This window comes from Periophthalmus magnuspinnatus, chromosome 18 (genome assembly GCF_009829125.3).
Source record: "Periophthalmus magnuspinnatus isolate fPerMag1 chromosome 18, fPerMag1.2.pri, whole genome shotgun sequence".
NCBI lineage: Eukaryota > Metazoa > Chordata > Actinopteri > Gobiiformes > Gobiidae > Periophthalmus > Periophthalmus magnuspinnatus.
The window spans coordinates 27,454,510-27,475,143 of NC_047143.1; the positions used below are offsets into that span (position 1 = coordinate 27,454,510).

Consider the following 20,634-nt stretch of genomic DNA (forward strand, 5'->3'; position numbering starts at 1 on the left):
ACCTTGCTGCAGTAGTTCGTGTTGTTGTAGTAGTAGTAGTAGTAGTAGTAGTACCTTGGTGCAGTAGTTCGTGTTGTTGTAGTAGTAGTAGTAGTAGTAGTAGTAGTACCTTGGTGCAGTAGTTCGTGTAGTAGTAGTAGTAGTAGTAGTAGTACCTTGCTGCAGTAGTTCGTGTTGTTGTAGTAGTAGTAGTAGTAGTACCTTGCTGCAGTAGTTCGTGTTGTTGTAGTAGTAGTAGTAGTAGTAGTAGTACCTTGCTGCAGTAGTTCGTGTTGTTGTTGTAGTAGTAGTAGTAGTAGTAGTAGTACCTTGCTGCAGTAGTTCATGTAGTAGTAGTAGTAGTAGTAGTAGTAGTAGTAGTAGTAGTAGTAGTACCTTGCTGCAGTAGTTCATGTAGTAGTAGTAGTAGTACCTTGCTGCAGTAGTTCGTGTAGTAGTAGTAGTAGTAGTAGTAGTAGTAGTAGTAGTACCTTGCTGCAGTAGTTCGTGTAGTAGTAGTAGTAGTAGTAGTAGTAGTAGTAGTACCTTGCTGCAGTAGTTCGTGTAGTAGTAGTAGTAGTAGTAGTAGTAGTACCTTGCTGCAGTAGTTCGTGTTGTTGTAGTAGTAGTAGTAGTAGTAGTAGTACCTTGGTGCAGTAGTTCGTGTTGTTGTAGTAGTAGTAGTAGTAGTAGTAGTAGTACCTTGGTGCAGTAGTTCGTGTAGTAGTAGTAGTAGTAGTAGTAGTACCTTGCTGCAGTAGTTCGTGTTGTTGTAGTAGTAGTAGTAGTAGTAGCAGTACCTTGCTGCAGTAGTTCGTGTTGTTGTTGTAGTAGTAGTAGTAGTAGTAGTAGTACCTTGCTGCAGTAGTTCGTGTTGTTGTAGTAGTAGTAGTAGTAGTAGTAGTAGTAGTAGTACCTTGCTGCAGTAGTTCGTGTTGTTGTAGTAGTAGTAGTAGTAGTAGTAGTAGTAGTAGTACCTTGCTGCAGTAGTTTGTGTTGTTGTAGTAGTAGTAGTAGTAGTAGTAGTAGTAGTAGTAGTAGTACCTTGCTGCAGTAGTTCGTGTAGTAGTAGTAGTAGTAGTAGTAGTAGTAGTAGTACCTTGCTGCAGTAGTTCGTGTAGTAGTAGTAGTAGTAGTAGTAGTAGTAGTACTAGTACCTTGCTGCAGTAGTTCGTGTTGTTGTAGTAGTAGTAGTAGTAGTAGTAGTAGTAGTACCTTGCTGCAGTAGTTCGTGTTGTTGTAGTAGTAGTAGTAGTAGTAGTAGTACCTTGCTGCAGTAGTTCGTGTAGTAGTAGTAGTAGTAGTAGTAGTAGTAGTAGTAGTAGTAGTACCTTGCTGCAGTAGTTCGTGTAGTCCTTGGGAGCACAGGAGGCTCCTCAGTCTTTCCACTTCGCTCTTCAGGTCTCGGATCAGTTTGGCGTTGGGGTCTTCGTTGATGATGGCGTTACAGCGGATCTGCTTGGCCCGGTCGGCGTATCTGTCGCCCAGGGAACAGACTCAGGTGAGCGGCCTCTACGTGACCTTTACGTGACCTTTACGTGACCTTTACGTGACCTTTACGTGACCTTTACGTGACCTTTATGTGACCTTTATGTGACCCTTATGTGACCTTTACGTGACCTTTATGTGACCCTTATGTGACCTTTACGTGACCCTTATGTGACCTTTACGTGACCTTTATGTGACCCTTATGTGACCTTTACGTGACCTTTATGTGACCCTTATGTGACCTTTTTGTGACCCTGACCAGGCAGGACCCTCTACTTAACCTCATTATGTAACCTTGTTTCTCTAAAGCGTTGGCGTGTTTCAGACCTGAGTGTTTCAGACCTGAGCATGTTTCAGACCTGAGCGTGTTTCAGACCTGAGTGTGTTTCAGACCTGAGCGTGTTTCAGACCTGAGTGTTTCAGACCTGAGTGTGTTTCAGACCTGAGCGTGTTTCAGACCTGAGTGTTTCAGACCTGAGTGTTTCAGACCTGAGCGTGTTTCAGACCTGAGTGTGCTGAGCGTCTCCTCGTAGTTGATGTCGGCCGGACTCAAAGCTGCGATCATCGCCGTCCGAGAATTTCCTCCTGAAACAGAACATTTTGTAAATTATTAAAATAAAAAAGTATGTCCAAAACAGCGACTAACCAGGACTAAACCAGAACTAGACCAGGACTAAACCGAACTAAACTGGACTGAACCAGGACTGAACCAAGACTGAACCAGGACTAGACCAGGACTAGACCAGGACTAGACCAGGATCCAAAATGTCTCACCGAGGTTTTCTTTGAGGAGCCAGGTTAGGACTGAGTCTCTGTAGGGAATGAAGTCGCTTTTCCTTTTCTTTGTGCCTTGCTAAAAAAAACAAAAACAATAAAACAAAATCATGAAATATTTTTGATTTTATCTCCAAAAACAGATTTGACGGTAAAATTCTCAAACTGTTGTTACCATTTCAGCCAGAGCGGAGATGACTTTGCCCAGCGTCGTCAGGGACTTGTTGATATTGGCTCCTTCCTGAAGGTAAAAGAGTCGACTTTGATTTATAAATGTATTTAAAACAAAATACATTTTAAAGTTTGAAGCTGAATCTTTATTTTATATTTTCTAGTTTACGTTTTGCTCTGACCTTCAGCCTCGTGCCTTTTGCTCCTGAAGAATCAGCTCGTTCACTTCCAGCCAAATCCACAAGACTGATCTTACTCACCTGGAAAAAAACAAAATGAATCCTCATCACAACCAGGACTAAACCAGGACTAAACCAGGACTAAACCAGGACTAAACCAGGTCTAAACCAGGACTAAACCAGGACTAAACCAGGACTAAACCAGGACTAAACCAGGTCTGAGGTCTGGTCACAGTCCGGGTTCTGCTGGTACCTTCTCAGTGTCGAGGCCGGTCAGCTGGTCTCTGCGTCTCTGGGTGAAGACGATGGTGAAAACGGCGTGAGATCTGGACGAGGTCTCGTTCATGTTGGTGGCAGCTACAGTTCTGGAAAAAAATGATACGTTATAGATCAGTCTGGTCCAAGTCCTGGTCCAAGTCCTGGTCCAAGTCCTGGTCCAAGTCCTGGTCCAGGTTCTATCGATCGGTTGCAGTCTCCATCTCTCCAGAACCTGTTTGTCTCCAGGAATCATGGGGAGAAGGTCAGATCACAGCTGACCCTTCACCCCCTGGACATGGGAAGAAGCCACTCCCCTCAGGCAGAAGCCACACCCCTCGGGCAGAAGCCACTCCCCTCAGGCAGAAGCCACTCCCCTCGGGCAGAAGGCTGATTCTAGTTCCAGCCCAAATCTTTATCTTTAGTCTCAGAGTCCAATCCTGAGGCCTGGTACAAGTCCCAGGTCTGAGTCCCAGGTCCGGGTCCCAAGTCCCAGGTCCGGGTCCCAAGTCCCAGGTCCGAGTCCCAGGTCCGGGTCCCAGGTCCGGGTCCCAGGTCCGGGTCCCAAGTCCGGGTCCCAGGTCCGGATCCCAAGTCCGAGTCCCTGGCCCACGTCCTGGTCCAAGATCCAACCTGGCTTTGTTCCCCGCGTCCATGAGGTCCTGGATGTCGCAGAATCCGGTCACGGCGAGCTTGGACAGGTCCTGGACGTACGGACCCAGGATGGGGTGCTCCCGGACCTTCAGAGTGCCCTGAGACATCGGGTTCAACAGGTCCCTCACACGCTCACAGTAAATCTCCATGTACGACACCTGAAGAGGAGGAGAGGGGGAGGTTTAGTCCTGGTTTAGTCCTGGTTTAGTCCTGGTTCAGTCCTGGTTTAGTCCTGGTTCAGTCCTGGTTCAGTCCTGGTTCAGTCCTGGTTCAGTCCTGGTTCAGTCCTGGTTCTGTCCTGGTTCTGTACCTCGACAGAATACTGCAGGTCTGGGTCTTGGTTGTCTCCTGTTTTCTGGAACAGTTCTTCACAGAGCTGAGGACAGAGCCACAGGTTTAGTGGAACATTCACAGTGATGTCATGGCTCAGGTGTGATGTCATAGCTCAGGTGTGATGTCATGGCTCAGGTGTGATGTCATGGCTCAGGTGTGATGTCATGGCTCAGGTGTGATGTCATAGCTCAGGTGTGATGTCATGGCTCAGGTGTGATGTCATGGCTCAGGTGTGATGTCATGGCTCAGGTGTGGACTCACCTGTGGGATGATGCCCTCCTGCCCCGCCTCCTGTTTGCCCATCATGGTGTAGCTCTTGCCTGCCCCCGTCTGGCCATACGCAAAAATACACACATTGTAACCTGGAAAAGAGGAGAGGGTCAGAGGAGAAGAGGGTCAGAGGAGTAGAGGGTCAGAGGAGCAGAGGAGAGGGTCAGAGGAGCAGAGGGTCAGAGGAGCAGAGGGTCAGAGGAGCAGAGGGTCAGAGGAGCTGAGGAGGTCAGAGTTACCTTCAAACGCATGGAGCAGCATCTCCTCACCGATGTCTTTATACACTTTTCTTTGAGTGGAAAAAGCGGGGTCCTCGTCCTGGACATAAAAAGGAAAAACAACAAAAACACCAAAAATGTTTAAATTCAAATGTGGTTTTATATTTATATTATATTTATGTTCCAGACGTTTAAAGCTCCAGTGTCACATAAAACTGAACTGTCGTAGCTTTAATCCATGTTCCTCCTCAAAAACAGACCTGGAGTTGTGTTTTCCAAATGATTCTAAAAATGAAGGTGTGTGGAGTTTAAAAACACAGTGGAGCACTTCCTGTATCGCCACATGATGACATCACAAGGTGGAACAGAGTGTTTTCCACAGAGTTTGTGTGAATGAAACAAAAAAACACAACTCCAGGTCTGTGTGTGACGAGGAAACATCAGAACAGGTCAGAGAGCAGTGCATTATGGGCCTTTAAACAGAAGCAGAGGTGTTTCAGGTGTTTCAGGTGTTTCAGGTGTTTCAGGTGTTTCAGATGTTTCAGGTGTTTTACCGTCGTGTGGGACCAGTAGGAATAATCAAACGTGAAGGTCTTGGCTCCATCTTTGTTTTGTTTCGGGTTTGAGATGCCTGAAAAAACAAACTTTATTATAAAGAAGAAGAACATGTGTGCGAGTTCACACAATCATGCAACAAACACACTCACGCTAGCTAGCTCACCGTGTCTCAAAGCTAACACTCACTTTTATTTAAATTGTAAAAGTTAAATAATTATAATTTAAAAAAAAAATCTATTAAAATTCAAATGATTTAAAATAAAGACTACACTATTGTTTTGTTTGTTTTTTATGTAGAATACTTCAGTTTGTGGTGTTTTAATGTTTATAATCCCTCAAAATTAGCATTAGCATTAGCGTTAGCATTGAAAGAAGCATCTCTCGTGTCCTCTGGTGAAAGATTCATTTTATTTGTCTGATCTTTAAATATTTATTCATTTTATACAGGAAGTAGTGACGCTAACAGGAAGTAGTGACGCTAACAGGAAGTAGTGACGCTAACAGGAAGTAGTGACGCTAACAAGAAAATAGTGACGCTAACAAGAAAATAGTGATGCTAACAAGAAAATAGTGATGCTAAAAGGAAGTAGTGATGCTAACAAGAAAATAGTGATGCTAAAAGGAAGTAGTGATGCTAACAAGAAAATAGAGACGCTAACAAGAAAATAGAGACGCTAACAAGAAAATAGTGACGCTAACAAGAAAATAGTGACGCTAAAAGGAAGTAGTGTTGCTAACAAGAAAATAGAGACACTAACAAGAAAATAGAGACGTTAACAAGAAAATAGTGACGCTAACAAGAAAATAGTGACGCTAACAAGAAAATAGAGACGCTAACAAGAAAATAGTGACGCTAACAAGAAAATAGAGACGCTAACAAGAAAATAGAGACGCTAACAAGAAAATAGAGACGCTAACAAGAAAATAGTGGCGCTAAAACTGTCAATTACTTTATAAACTTATATTTCTGAACTTTGATACAATGTAAAATTAATTGTGCACTTTGCTGTTGTTATTAAAACAGTGAGATCAGGATAATTAATTAAAATGTGTTTTTTTGTTCAAAGCAGCAAGTCAAATATCATCGGAAAAATCCATAAGACCATCCCTAAAGGAACACACAGATACAGGAATGTTGGCTCCTCTTCAGCACATGTCGTTTTTATTAAGGTCTGGTCCTGGTCTGGGTCTGGATCTGGTTCAGTTCTGGTCCAGTCTTCATCTAAAAAATGGTCTTGGAAAACTAGCCCCGCCCACCGTCCGCACAGATTATCTTTAGAGACGCTTTGTTCTGGGTCACAAGACGCAAAACACAAAACATATTTATTTTGTGTCATAGATAATGTGTTTTAAGATAAGAACACTGCCTTTGTTTGGTCAAACTCATGACTTCAACGAAACAGAAACGACTCAGACAAAACAGGAGTCTAACCCACAACCTCCTGGTGAGAGGGCGGAGTATTTTTTTACATTTTGAACTGGAGACAAAAACATCGAAACACGTCAAAATATTACTTCATTAACGCCTCAGATGAAAATACGCTCCTCTAAAAATAAGTGTGTTGAAATGGCAGGAGATCACATGACCACAGAGGCATGCTGGGAGTGTAGTCCGTGTCGTAACAACGCCGTCTGAGAAACAAGAAGTGGCGTTTTAGGTTTCGGCGAGCGAACATCTCCGCCGTGAGGGAGGACGCAGAGGAGAGGGTCAGAGGAGGAGAGGACAGTAGATACACAGAATATTTTAAATCGTACGTGGGCCGATCCTTCTGAATGTTTCAATAATCACATGTGGGCGGGGACAGGGATGTGGGCGGGGACAGGGGGTAGGTGAAAAGCCCTGTTGTGCTTGTGTCGCCGTAGTTCTCCATTTACGCAATTTAAATCACAATATTCATCCAAAACGATTTAATAAAAGAAACAAATCCGCCGACTTCCGTGTCAGAAAACTCCGGTGTCCAATGGGAGCGGACGTTGGCGTAAACGTCGTCGCAACAAACCGCCGCCGATTTAACCCTTTAAGGACCGACCACATTATAGACCATTACAGCGTAGACTTTTTTTTTCTTATTTAAGCCATAAAAATCATGTTAAATTAAGTATCAGCATGTACTTTTGCCTCTATTTTACACATCCATCCTTATTTTTCCTTTGACGCATCATATAAGTCAAGCTAACATCAACTAGCATGCTACCGGAGCACTTTAGTTAGACCCAGACAGTGCGCAGTGGACTTATTCTGACCTGCTTATGTAATAAATCTGTACAGGGGCAAAAGAAACAGAGTTAAAAATGCACTTATTACTATTTCCTGTTTGCGTGTTACGTTTCGTTTGAATTTATATGTGAATTTTATGGTTTTGACGTTTTATTTTGAAAAACCAGCTTCACTTCCCCTCTCAGTAGCATGTTGGGAACTGCAGGGGGAGCTAGCGTGCCATATTAATTAGTATTTATACGTCATTTTGGTCTTAAATGTTCGTATTAACCCGCGCTACATGATCCTGTTTTTGTTTTTTTTTATGTTATAGAGCACGAGCGTCAAACTCAATTTCACCGAGGGCCGTATCAGCGAAATGGTGCGTCTCAAATTTACAAAGATATAAAAAAATATGTTTGTGTAACTGTCTAACTCCTGATAAACTGACATTTTAAGGCAGTCACACATTTAAATTTACCTTGACCAAATAAAATGACACGGCGGGCCGCATTTGGCCCCTGGGCCTTGAGTTTGACACATGTGTTATAGAGTCTTTTTCCGTTTGCGTTAGCTAAGAGGACGCTAGCACAAACAACAGTAGCGTCACAGTATGAAACGGGAGCGCTGCTATGCTTCTTATAGAGCTGTGAATGTGTCAGCGCGTCACATGACCACTGAGGCATGCTGGGTATTGTAGTCCTGACCACTGAGGCATGCTGGGTATTGTAGTCCTGACCACTGAGGCATGCTGGGTATTGTAGTCCTGACCACTGAGGCATGCTGGGTATTGTAGTCCTGACCACTGAGGCATGCTGGGTATTGTAGTCCTGACCACTGAGGCATGCTGGGTATTGTAGTCCTGACCACTGAGGCATGCTGGGTATTGGAGTCCTGAGCGCTGAGGCATGCTGGGATTGGAGTCCTGAGCGCTGAGGCATGCTGGGATTGGAGTCCTGAGCGCTGAGGCATGCTGGGACTGTAGTCTGTTTGTTTTGGAGGCCTGTCTGGTTGGCATTAGTCGAGAGACAGAACACAGGCCTTTAAAAACACTGCAGCGGAACAGAGAGAGTACACGGGAAAAGTACACGCTAAGAGTACTTTAAACAGAGGAGGGACGTAACAAAGTACAAGTAGTAAAGTACAAACACCTAAAATGTACACTTAAGTGAATTTCACAGTGTGTACTTTTACTTCAGTACATTTGAGAGCAGTGTCTGTACTTTCTATACTTTGAACAGAACTGAAACGTAAAAGTATTTTTCTGCTTGTGTCGGACCTGATGAAAAACTAAAAAAATAAAAACAGAAAAAATAAAATTCAGTTCAAATGTTGATAAAAATCTCCACATTTGAAGCTTTAAAGACTCAAATCCTGTGTTAAATACTTTTACTTTTACTCTTTAAGTGCAGTTTTAAACGAGTACTTTAATATTTTTACTTAGGTAGTAAAATGTGATATTTTACTCAAAGGTGTGTAACTGTGTGTACTGTGTAACTTTGCTGGTGGAGGAGCATCTGTGGAATATTATTATTTGCCTGGAATGTTCCACAGTATGACATTAAACTTGTCCATCTCCATGGAGACAAACACATGATGTCACAGGTCAGATCTGACAAAGTTTTTCCAAGTTTCCAAGAGAATTTTGGAGAAATAAAAACACCTGTAACTGAATAAAAGCAAAATGTATGAGTTTAATGCCACAGTCCGTAACATTCCAGAGTAAAGTGAGTGTGATCTGAAGAGAAGCAGGTGACTCGTGTTTCTCTGATCCTGACTCAGTTCTTTGGGTCGTCTCTGCTAAATATTTATCATAGTTTTACATGAGTCCAGAGCCAGAGTGTGGAAAAAATGTTGGAAAGAAAAGAACATGAAGCAGACGCGTCATCAGCACTGAAACTGTGTCTGAAACACTGAAACTGCGTCTGAAACACTGAAACTGTGTCTGAAACTGCGTCTGAAACACTGAAACTGCGTCTGAAACACTGAAACTGTGTCTGAAATTGCGTCTGAAACACTGAAACTGCGTCTGAAACACTGAAACTGTGTCTGAAATTGCGTCTGAAACACTGAAACTGCGTCTGAAACACTGAAACTGCGTCTGAAACACTGAAACTGCGTCTGAAACACTGAAACTGCATCTGAAACTGTGTCTGAAACACTGAAACTGTGTCTGAAACACTGAAACTGTGTCTGAAACACTGAAACTGCATCTGAAACTGTGTCTGAAACACTGAAACTGTGTCTGAAACACTGAAACTGCGTCTGAAACACTGAAACTGCATCTGAAAGTGCATCTGAAAGTGCATCTGAAACACTGAAACTGCGTCTGAAACTGTGTCTGAAACACTGAAACTGTGTCTGAAACACTGAAACTGCATCTGAAACACTGAAACTGCATCTGAAACTGTGTCTGAAACACTGAAACTGCGTCTGAAACACTGAAACTGCGTCTGAAACAAACTGCGTCTGAAACACTGAAACTGCATCTGAAACACTGAAACTGCGTCTGAAACTGCGTCTGAAACACTGAAACTGCGTTTGAAACTGCGTCTGAAACACTGAAACTGCATCTGAAACTGTGTCTGAAACACTGAAACTGCGTCTGAAACACTGAAACTGCGTCTGAAACACTGAAACTGCGTCTGAAACACTGAAACTGCATCTGAAACTGTGTCTGAAACACTGAAACTGCGTCTGAAACACTGAAACTGCGTCTGAAACACTGAAACTGCATCTGAAACACTGAAACTGCGTCTGAAACACTGAAACTGCATTAGCATGTCCCATTGAGAGTAATAGTGATGTTAGCGCGTTAATTACAGTAGCATTAGCATTAGCATGTCCCATTGAGAGTAATAGTGATGTTAGCGCGTTAATTACACTAGCATTAGCATTAGCATGTCCCATTGAGAGTAATAGTGATGTTAGCGCATTGGACAGCGGGGGGGGGGCTGTCACTGGAGTAAATGTTTGGGACACAAATATCCACAGACAGGAATAACTCTGACGCGTCACATGATCCCTGAGGCATGCTGGGATTGTAGTTCGGGTTGTTGCATCATAAACGGCGGTGCGTGCGGCGGCGTCCAGTAAACAAACTGTGCAAAAAGTCACTGTCCAGGACAATTTGAGGTTTAAAGGGGATGTAGACTTTAAAAGAAACAGACCTGGAGTTGTGTTTTGTTTCATTCACACATGTTTAACACACAAACCTGCAGATTTAGACCGAGTTCTTCTTCTCTCAAACTGAAAGCACTCTGTTCCACCTTGTGATGTCATCATGTGGTGATACAGGAAGTGCTCCACTGTGTTTTTAAACTCCACACACCTTCATTTATAGAATCATCTGGATCATTTCAGTCCTGGAGTTGTCTCTTATCTCGACTGAACTAAAGGTAAAAGGAGGAGTTAACATGAAAACTACCACTTGATGACATCACAAGGTGGAACGTCGCATTTTGAGCTTTGTAGATGTAACAGACTAATAATAAAGTGACTCAAACATGTGAATGAAACAAAACACAACTCCAGGTCTGTTTTTGAGGAGGAAACATTAGGACATGGATTAAAGCGACAAGAGTCAAGTTTGTGTGATATAGAATCTTTTAAAAAATGTTACGTCGCCAACAAAACTCAATTTAAATCTGCTGAAGTGGATCCGTTTCTATTATTCAGCCGTTTTAGACCAAAATAGTGGTTCACATTGAATAAAACGTGAAACAATTATGCATATGTGATAGTTTAACACCAAGTCCAAGACCTGATTTTTCCATGTGCCGTATTTTCCGGATTATACGTCGCTCTGGAGTATAAGACGCACCAGCCAAAAAATACATAATAATGAAAAAAAAAAAAAAAAAAAAAAAAACATAAGACGCACCAGCCAAAAAATACATAATAATGAAAAAAAAAAAAAAAAAAAAAAAACATAAGTCGCACCAGCCAAAAAATACATAATAATGAAAAAATAAATAAAAAAAAATAAAAACCATATAAGTCGCACAAGCCAAAAAAACCCATAATATTAAAGAAAAACAAACAAACATATAAGTCGCACCAGAAAAAAAAACATAATAATGAAGAAAAAAAAACAAAAAAAAAAACATATAAGTCGCACCAGCCAAAAAAAGTCGCATTTTTTGGGGGAAATTAATTTTACAAAAAACGAGACCAAGAACAGACATTTTATCTTAAAGTCAAGTTATAATAATAATAAAATGCGGAACAACAGGCTGAATATCAGAACATTACGCTAACGGAACTTTTAAATTATTATATTTTAATCATTTCACATATAAGTCGCAGCAAAATGTCTCCTGCCCCGTACAGTTTATAAAAGCATCTGCTCCGTTCCATCTTCGTCTAATTATTACACTTTTTATTGCCCAGTGATCAGTAAGTGCACAATTAGCATGATACTTGTTGTTAGCTTTACTGTCAAAACTCTGCTCTGGTCTGAGTGTTGTGAAAAAAGCTTATAAACTCATCATGGTGAATAAATAGGATGCTCAAAGTGCATAGTCATAGTAGTAGTAGTAGTAGTAGTAGTAGTAGTAGTAGTAGTAGTAGTCGTCCTGGTTTAGCCGAATTTCACAAAACCTTTAGTTCTACTCAAATGAGCCAAAACAAACCATGTACTTCAGTTTTAAATGAGTTTGATTAGCATTAGCATTAGCATTAGCATTAGCCTGGCCCATTGTTTCTTATGGAGCATTTAGCATTGAGCTAGCAGGTTCCTTACATGTGGAGGTCCCTTGCATCTGGATGACACATTTGGCGTTTCGTGCAATTTCTCGGGCGTTGAACGGACGCACTCTCACGGCCACCTTCACCGAGGACCCCGCCATCGCTGCCCCGCCCACTCCACCTGCAAACAGCCAATCAGAGAGAGGCGTGAGACTGATGCACAAAAACATGATCTGCATTAAATTTTCTGATCTGTTATAATCTTAAACTGAAATCTGTTCCACGTCTCCTGCTCTGCGTCGTTTGGTTTTATTACAAATCGCCGTCTCTGAGTAAAAATGAAGATTATTTGACGTTCGCCGTGTCTCTGATCGTTTGTCCTTCTGTTCCAATCCTCAAGTTTATGTTTTATTGATGCTCCTGAAACATTCGAAGAAACAGAACGACTTTTGTGTCTAAACAAAGATTTAATTAGGAACAAGGAGTAAACAGAATAAAAACAGAGAGAACAAGGAAAAAACAGAACTGAACCAGGACTAAACCAGGACTAAAACAGGACTAAACCAGGGACTAAAGCAGGACTAAACCAGGACTAAACCAGGTCTAAACCAGGACTAAACCAGGACTGAACCAGGGACTGAACCAGGGACTAAACCAGGACTAAACCAGGACTAAACCAGGACTAAACCGGGACTAAAACAGGACTAAACCAGGTCTGAACCGGGACTAAAACAGGACTAAACCAGGTCTGAACCGGGACTAAAACAGGACTAAACCAGGACTAAACCGGGACTAAAACAGGTACTAAACCAGGACTAAACCAGGACTAAACCAGGACTGAACCAGGTCTAACCCAGGACCGTTGGTGCTGTAGCAGATCCGTCTTCACACCAGCGTTCCCTCTGCGTTTTTTCCGAGGCCCCTCCCGAGTTTATTATAGAGTTTTCCAAAGAACTTTTCCCGCTCTTTCCTTCGTCTCGACCCACAGCACACACAATAATCCACCGCTCAGGACACAGCGAGACCAGGAAACGCTCCTCAGTGTGGAGAAACCTCAGATTATCACACTGTATGAATGACAGCTCAGGTCTGTGGAGAGGGGGGTCACAGTTTGCCTGGAACATCTCCCTAAAACTAAAACTACAATCAACACCTGAGAACAAACTGAAACATGAGCAACATACAGAAGAATCCCACCAGAGCAAACACCCCCACGGGCACGTCCAGACATCGCAGTGCCTCAGCTAGCGTCTTTGCGGCGTGTTGACTCCTCGACTCCATCGTGGCGTCGCGTTTGTCGCCTGTAATTTACCACATTCCATTCATTCCGGGTTTTTTACAGTAACGCGTCTCATTTCATTATCTGACTGTAGTCCTCTCGCGCAAAAAAGAACTACAACTCCCATCAGCCCCCTGGATCTGCACAGATACACAGACAGTTGTGTTGTTTTGTGCAGTTTGTGGCGATTTAAGGAAACACGGGACGCAGCGGGAACTTTTACAGGCGCTTTCTGTTTAATCTGGTTCACGACAGAACAAAACAGGATGGATACGTCCCGCTGTTTATTGATCCGACGCAAACTACAGAAGGAAACGTAACAGAGCATCTCCACGCAACATCCGCGCTCAATGTCAACTTAAACACACGTAAAATATGATCACAGATGTAAATAAAGGCAAAAATAATAACTAAAGGACAATTATATCATGGGATTATAATAAACACTGGCCTTTTGAGCCTAAAACTGGATTAACAAACGGATGAGGCAGAGGTTATGCAAAGGGCAAAGGTCAAACAAAGAAGAAACAAAAAAAATGCAGAAGAAGAAGTGTCTGGAGCCCCATTTTCATTAAAAATAAACCTTAATGCAGCATTAACGTCCGTTTACTGAAGATAAATGAACATAAAGTGCATTTTTCTAACTAGAAGCACACACCAGACTGTTCCACGTGTCAGTTTACACGAGCTCCACATTTACATTTACACAGAGACGTGCAGTTTAACGACTGAAGGAGCAAAACACATCGACTAAAACACGACTGAGACTAAACGTGTTTGTTAAACCTCAGTCTGTGCAAAGATCATATGAAATAAACACGTTTAAATCGACAAAACAGTGAATCAAACGTCAAATGTTCTGCATAAACGAGTCTCTTTCCTCTAAACGAGACACACAACAGAGAAAATAAATACATCGATACAACCGCTCATGATATCAGCCTTTTCTATTGTATTTGTATTTATTTATTTTAGGTATTTTTTTTATTTTATTTGTATTTATTCATTCATTCATTTATTTCTGATCCAGTCTGTTCCTCTGTGTCTGAGTCCTGCACCTCCACATTTATTTACAATTATTCAAATTATATTTTCATTTCAGCCGGAAAATGAGTTTAGCTCCTGGTCCTTCTGTTTGTGCTCTGTGTCTGTGTGGAGTTTGTGTGTTCTCTCTGTGTCTGTGTGCAGTTTGTGTGTTCTCTCTGTGTCTGTGTGGAGTTTGTGTGTTCTCTCTGTGTCTGTGTGCAGTTTGTGTGTTCTCTCTGTGTCTGTGTGGAGTTTGTGTGTTCTCTCTGTGTCTGTGTGGAGTTTGCGTGTTCTCTCTGTGTCTGTGTGGAGTTTGTGTGTTCTCTCTGTGTCTGTGTGCAGTTTGCGTGTTCTCTCTGTGCCTCCTTAAATCGTCCCTGTTGTGCTTGTGTCTCTACAGTTCTCATCTCAGACACTCATGGATCATTCTTTTATGTTCTGCACATGTTAAATCTCTGATCTCTGTCTCGTGTGGAGCAGCAGCGTCTTTGACAGATGGACATTTGTTTTATTAACTCTTTTTTAACTTTAACTTTATGTTCATTGATTCTGGCGTCAGCTTCTCCTTAAATAAATCTAAATCAGACTAAAGTGATTTCCTGTGGACGGTTTTGAAATGGTAAAAACTGTCGGCCTCATATGGACCTGGACATGACGACGGCAGGTAAAGGAGCAGATTAAAAATCAAATTAAAGATTAAACTCAAACATGAATCAGTCTAAATAAAACTTCAGAGGCTCAACCAGAAGAAACGACTTAAATCCTGATCTTCTGTGCAGATGTTTCAAAATAATTACAGACTAATTACTTTTTGACAAGTGACATTTTCAAACCCACAGTGTCGTCTCCACAGCTGTGTCTATAGACTCTGAGGCTCCGAGGTCGTCCTTCACTCAGACCTCCACACACACATATATATATACACACACACACACACACACACACACACCCACACACACAGACACACACACAGGAGCTGTGTTTAAAAGGCAAACACCCAGAGCAAACAACAGCTCACCCAGAGAGAAGAAGAAGAACAAGGCATTCCACCAGCCTGACACATGTGTGTACAGGTGAGTACACACACGTACAGGTGAGGAGTGTACACACACACACACACATGTACGGTGAGTCCACCCACACACATGAAGGCCCAGATCTCTTTTGTCCCTCTCCCCTACAGCTCGAGCTTCTCCCTTTAACCCAAACTCTCCCCTTTAGACTGAGCTTTTCTCTTTAGTCTGAGCTCTTCTCTTTAGACTGAGCTCTTCTCTTTAGACTGAGCTCTTCTCTTTAGACTGAGCTTTTCTCTTTAGACTGAGCTCTTCTCTTTAGACTGAGCTTTTCTCTTTAGACTGAGCTCTTCTCTTTAGCCTGAGCTCTTCTCTTTAGACTTTCACTTCTTCGTCCAAATGAGGACAAAGGGGACGAGCTGAAAACTTGGAAGGACTTGGAAATAGAGTCGTCCTCGTTTTGTCTCTGCTCATTTTTCAATTATAAAAACTGTTCATAAAGAAAGTGTCACATTAACGAGGTTTTTATGACCATTAAAATACTATAATATAATACGAATACTAATACTATAATATAATTATACACAACACAATAAACAATTACACACAACACAACACAGCACAGTCTGATCTTAAACCTTTGGCCATGTCATTATATTATTATTATTATTATAATTATATATAATCATCATTAAAATCATTTAAATCATTATGTTAATGTTATGGGGATTTTATTGGACACTTTTATTAGTCCAACGTTTCAGCTCGTCTCCGGTACAAGCTCCGCCCATTCTGCTCCCGTTATATGAGTAGGGACCGCCCCCTTAACAGCGATCGACCAATCACAACAGAGAAAAAAAACAATCACAATTTAACCCCCGTAAAACAACAACATTCTGTCCACACTCTGCCCCAGTCTGTTAAACTCATGGATTAGACAAATATAAAGATGATCACTATAAAGTAACGTTAAATAAGAGACGACATGATCTACTCGAGTAACGTGACGTTTTGACGCTCGCAGACGCCCTGATGATGAGGCGTGTCCTGGCGCTCAGGTGGTTGTGTTCTCCTCTTGTGTTCTCTAGAGTCTGTTTTTATTCTGTTAAACTGTCACAAAACTCCACACAACAAACGCATCTGTGGTCGTCAGCGTCGCCATTTGGGTTGTTTTATTTTGTATTATTCACACACACAAACATAAACACAAACACACACACACACACACACAGGTGACCACAGAGCTCAGACCAGGTCCACATTGTCAGACTTGGACTCACCGCAGACTCAAGAGTTTGGTTTTTTGTTTCCGTTTCAGAGGTCTCAGAGGTCTCAGAGGTCTCAGAGGTCTCAGAGGTCTCAGAGGTCTCAGAGGTCTCAGAGGTCTCAGACCTGCAGATCCTCAGTTCAGTGACTCAAATGAAGCTGCAGACGCTCGAGGTGAAAAATAAAATAAAACTAGAAAAAGACGTCGAAGATCAACTCTTAAAACTGAGAGTGAGAGTCTCACTCTGCACAGAAGAGCCTCAAAGACAGACGCCTCACTCTGAGCACTTTGTCATAACAATGTTTAAATACTGTAGTAAAAGTATATTCAGATTAAAGTATATTCTGCTGATGTTGAAACAATTTTAGGACAATGTGCAACAACAGATTAAAGAAGAGACAGGATCTGGTGCAGCAACGCAAAGTGTGTGTGTGTATATGTGTGTATGTGTGTGTATGTGTGTGTGTTTTCAGTCTCCGTCTCACTTTGCCACACTCGTACACACTCATATTTCTTTAGTCTGTCCTGTTCCAGGTGAGCGTCCCGTCCCCTCAGGTCTGCAGACACAGAGCCTGGTCCGACCGGACGGACCGGTCCAGGTCTGGTCCAGGTCCGGGTCTAGACTTAAACCTGGTCCAAGTCCAACAAAACAGCTGTTCAAACACAACAATGTGAGGAATCCACCTGAGACAAAGAGCCAACGAAAAACACATTTTAGGACTAAACCAGGACTAGACCAGGACTAAACCAGGACTAGACCAGGACTAGACCAGGACTAGACTAGGACTAGACCAGGACTAGACCAGGACTAGACCAGGACTAGACTAGGACTAGACTAGGACTAGACCAGGACTAGACCAGGACTAGACCAGGACTAGACCAGGACTGTACCGTGTCTGAACCAGGTCTAAAGCAAGACAAAGGAGGACTAATTTGTGCCTAATGTGGGCCCAATGCAGGACTAAACCAAGACTAAACTGAGTCCTGGTTTAAACCTGGATTAGACCCAGTTTAGTCCTGATTTAGTCCTGATTTAGTCCTGATTTAGTCCCGATTTAGTCCCGGTTTAGTCCCGGTTTAGTCCCGGTTTAGTCCCGGTTTAGTCCCGGTTTAGTCCCGGTTTAGTCCCGGTTTAGTCCCGGTTTAGTCCCGGTTTAGTCCTGGTTTAAGCCTCATCTGGAATGTGCTAATGAATGACTCCATACTGTTCTGTCTAAACTCTCTACTTAAACAGACCTGGTTCAGTCCAGACCTGGTTCAGTCCAGACCTGGTCCAGTCCAGACCTGGTTCAGTCCAGACCTGGTCCAGTCCAGACCTGGTTCAGTCCAGACCTGGTTCAGTCCAAGTGTCGTCCCACCACAGACTGAGGGCACAGAGGCAGCCACAGTGTCCCTCTGCCCCGGGGCAGATGTGGCCACAGTTTCTCCTCCATAATGAAGCAGAACACAGAAGATCTGAGTTTAGACCCAGTTTGGTCCTGATTTATAGACCTGCAGCCTGTGGACGCTCCCGGGTGGACGCTCCCGGGTGGACGCTCCCGGGTGGACGCTCCCGGGCCCTTGTGTCTGTGGGTCTGTCTCTGTCCAGGGACACTGGGGCCAAACACATGTTAAAAATACCCCCGTGCGCCGCACATGGCTGAGATTCCACAGCCAGAGCCCAGAGCGGCTAACTTTAGACTCAACACTCCTCACACGACCATCACAACAGGACGAGCACCGAGCGAACAATCACACACACACACACACACACACACACACACTGTGCCCTTCAGCAATGCACTTCTCCCCCCGTGTGAGGGGTCAGTCGCTCTGCCCCGGGGCAGATGTGGCCACAGAAGAATCAGTGAATAAATAACAGAATAAAGACGATCTGAGAGTTTAAAACTACAACAACACAAAGATACACAACACAACTGAACAACGGCTCAGCAAACAGAGAAACAGGGTGTTTAAGACGACAACATGTCCAGAAAAGTTTAAAGAGAAACAAGTTTATATGTGAGACTTTATCAAGACACGGCTTAGTCCTGAGAGAAACTGTAGTCCCGGTTTAGTCCCGATTTAGTCCCGATTTAGTCCTGACTTAGTCCTGATTTAGTCCCAGTTTAGTCCCAGTTTAGTCCCAGTTTAGTCCCAGTTTAGTCCTGGTTTAGTCCTGGTTTAGTCCTGGTTCAGTCCTGGTTTAAAGCGACACTTAAACTCAAAATAACTCTGAACAACTCACAGTCAAACTTTAAAAACACAGAGGAGCACTTCCTGTTCAGACACGTGACTTCTGCTTTGGCACAACATGAGTCTGAGATTATGACTTTATGAGATTATGAGATTATGAGATTATGACAGACGGAACAATCAAATCACAAGACTCAGAATCATAAAGTGCTTTTTATGGGCAGCCTCTCCACAGACCTGACCCTTTCTCAGTCATTTACCAAACTGAGCCTGCGCTGCTTCATCTTCATCTTCATCAAAACAAACACGTGACTAATGTTTGATAAAAAGTGATGAGACAAATGAGCAGGTCTCGCGTGGACGTGCTACAGTTTCAGGGCTACGTCTCTTACGTAACGTCACCGGTTTGAGACTCACCTCACACCGGAGACACTGGTGCGCGCGCGGCCCCGTCACACGCCCCGCGCCATGGCCCGTGCGTAAAACCTGTCCAGATCCAAAAGTGGACAAAAGTGAAGAGACAACCCCGAAAGACCCACGAAGATCCACCAAAACAAACGAAACTCCACTCCTCCCGGACCCGACCGCAGCACCGGGTCAGTGCGCGTGCCAGAGACCCGCTTCCGGTCAGGCGCACGCGATGGCGCACGAGCGAGGTCCAGGGAAAAAAGTTGGGCACGAGGAGAAAAGTCCGAAAAACAGCCCCCCCGAAGTGGAAAGAGTGGAGTAAACCCGCGTGACGTGAAGAGGGACAGAAAGGGTGGCGTCAGCGCGCGTGGAAAAGGGACAAGGGCGGTGCGTGCCAAAGTTTGAGGCCGGCTTCCTGCGCTGGTTTCGGGGGTAAACTGGTCCAATCCGGGTCGGAGCTGACGGGTCCGTGGAGGGCAGGGGTCCGGGGGAGAGGTGTGGGGCAGTTTGACCGGGGGCAGAAAGCCGAGAGCGGGGCGAGTGTGCGGAGAGGAGCCGGGGACGCACCGCGGAGGAGCCGACGGGGGAGACGGGGATGTGTGCGTGCGTGTGCACAGGGCCCGACGTGCGCGCTCCAGAGAGGGGACACGGAACAGACAGGGACAGCCAATCAGAGGACAGGACAGGACAGATGCGCCTGACGTCACACATGTCTCCAAACCGGGACTGAACCGGGACTAAGACAGGACTAAAGCAGGACTAAACCAGGACTGAACCAGGACTAAACCAGGACTAAACCAGGACTGAACCATGACTAACCAGGACTAAACCAGGACTGAACCAGGACTAAACCAGGACTAAGACAGGACTAAACCAGGACTAAGACAGGACTAAACCAGGACTAAATCAGGACTAAGACAGGACTAAACCAGGACTAAACCGGGACTAAACCGGGACTAAACCGGGACTAAATCGGGACTAAACCAGGACTGAACCAGGACTGAACCAGGACTAAACCAGGACTAAATCAGGACTAAGACAGGACTAAACCAGGACTAAGACAGGACTAAACCAGGACTAAGACAGGACTAAGACAGGACTAAACCAGGACTAAACCAGGACTAAACCAGGTCTAATGGGACAGATGTGAGCAGGTGAAATAAATATGATTAAAATTCAAGTTTATGATGAAACTCGGTGAGTTTTTGTGTGAATTTACCTTTTGTATATTTTTAGATAAAGTTCTGTGGGATCAACAAATCCACAGTGAAATGTGTCTCTGAGTCCACTCTGAGACATGACGTCATCACACAGTCCGAAAACCTCCAACAGCAGAACAACAGCGCCCCCTGATGGACAGAGGAGGGAAGTGCAGCACAAAAGAAACTAAACACAGTGAGTTTAGTGAGGAGCAGTGTGGAGCTGCTCAGGAGGAGGAGCTGCTCAGGAGGAGGAGCTGCTCTGGAGGAGGAGCTGCTCAGGAGGAGGAGCTGCTCTGGAGGAGGAGCTGCTCTGGAGGAGGAGCTGCTCTGGAGGAGGAGCTGCTCTGGAGCTCCATTGGGTCATCCCAATCAATAAAGTCAATCAGACTCATGTGTTTTGCTCCGTGTTGCCATGGCGATGTGCCAAACTGCCCATGTTATCCTAATGGGAAACCTCCAAATTTTTCCCATTCATGGGAAAAATATTAGTTTCATGGAA

General features: G+C 43.8%; 1 protein-coding gene across 1 annotated transcript in view; it reads right to left on the bottom strand.

Annotated features, from left to right (window-relative positions):
• kif1c (kinesin family member 1C) overlaps nucleotides 1–19,546 on the bottom strand; it is a 35,180-nt gene extending 15,634 nt beyond the window's left edge. Inside the window, exons 1-13 of the mRNA XM_033983960.2 lie at nucleotides 18,943–19,546; nucleotides 11,821–11,946; nucleotides 4,876–4,952; nucleotides 4,343–4,421; nucleotides 4,095–4,195; nucleotides 3,811–3,876; nucleotides 3,480–3,658; nucleotides 2,845–2,956; nucleotides 2,595–2,672; nucleotides 2,417–2,482; nucleotides 2,242–2,320; nucleotides 1,974–2,052; nucleotides 1,311–1,456 (exon numbers count right to left, since the gene is read on the bottom strand). Of these exons, the coding sequence (XP_033839851.1) occupies nucleotides 1,311–1,456; nucleotides 1,974–2,052; nucleotides 2,242–2,320; nucleotides 2,417–2,482; nucleotides 2,595–2,672; nucleotides 2,845–2,956; nucleotides 3,480–3,658; nucleotides 3,811–3,876; nucleotides 4,095–4,195; nucleotides 4,343–4,421; nucleotides 4,876–4,952; nucleotides 11,821–11,926 (1,168 nt within the window). The 5' untranslated portion in view covers nucleotides 11,927–11,946; nucleotides 18,943–19,546. The remainder of the gene's footprint in view (nucleotides 1–1,310; nucleotides 1,457–1,973; nucleotides 2,053–2,241; nucleotides 2,321–2,416; nucleotides 2,483–2,594; nucleotides 2,673–2,844; nucleotides 2,957–3,479; nucleotides 3,659–3,810; nucleotides 3,877–4,094; nucleotides 4,196–4,342; nucleotides 4,422–4,875; nucleotides 4,953–11,820; nucleotides 11,947–18,942) is intronic.
• Between the last annotated feature and the right edge of the window lie 1,088 nt (nucleotides 19,547–20,634).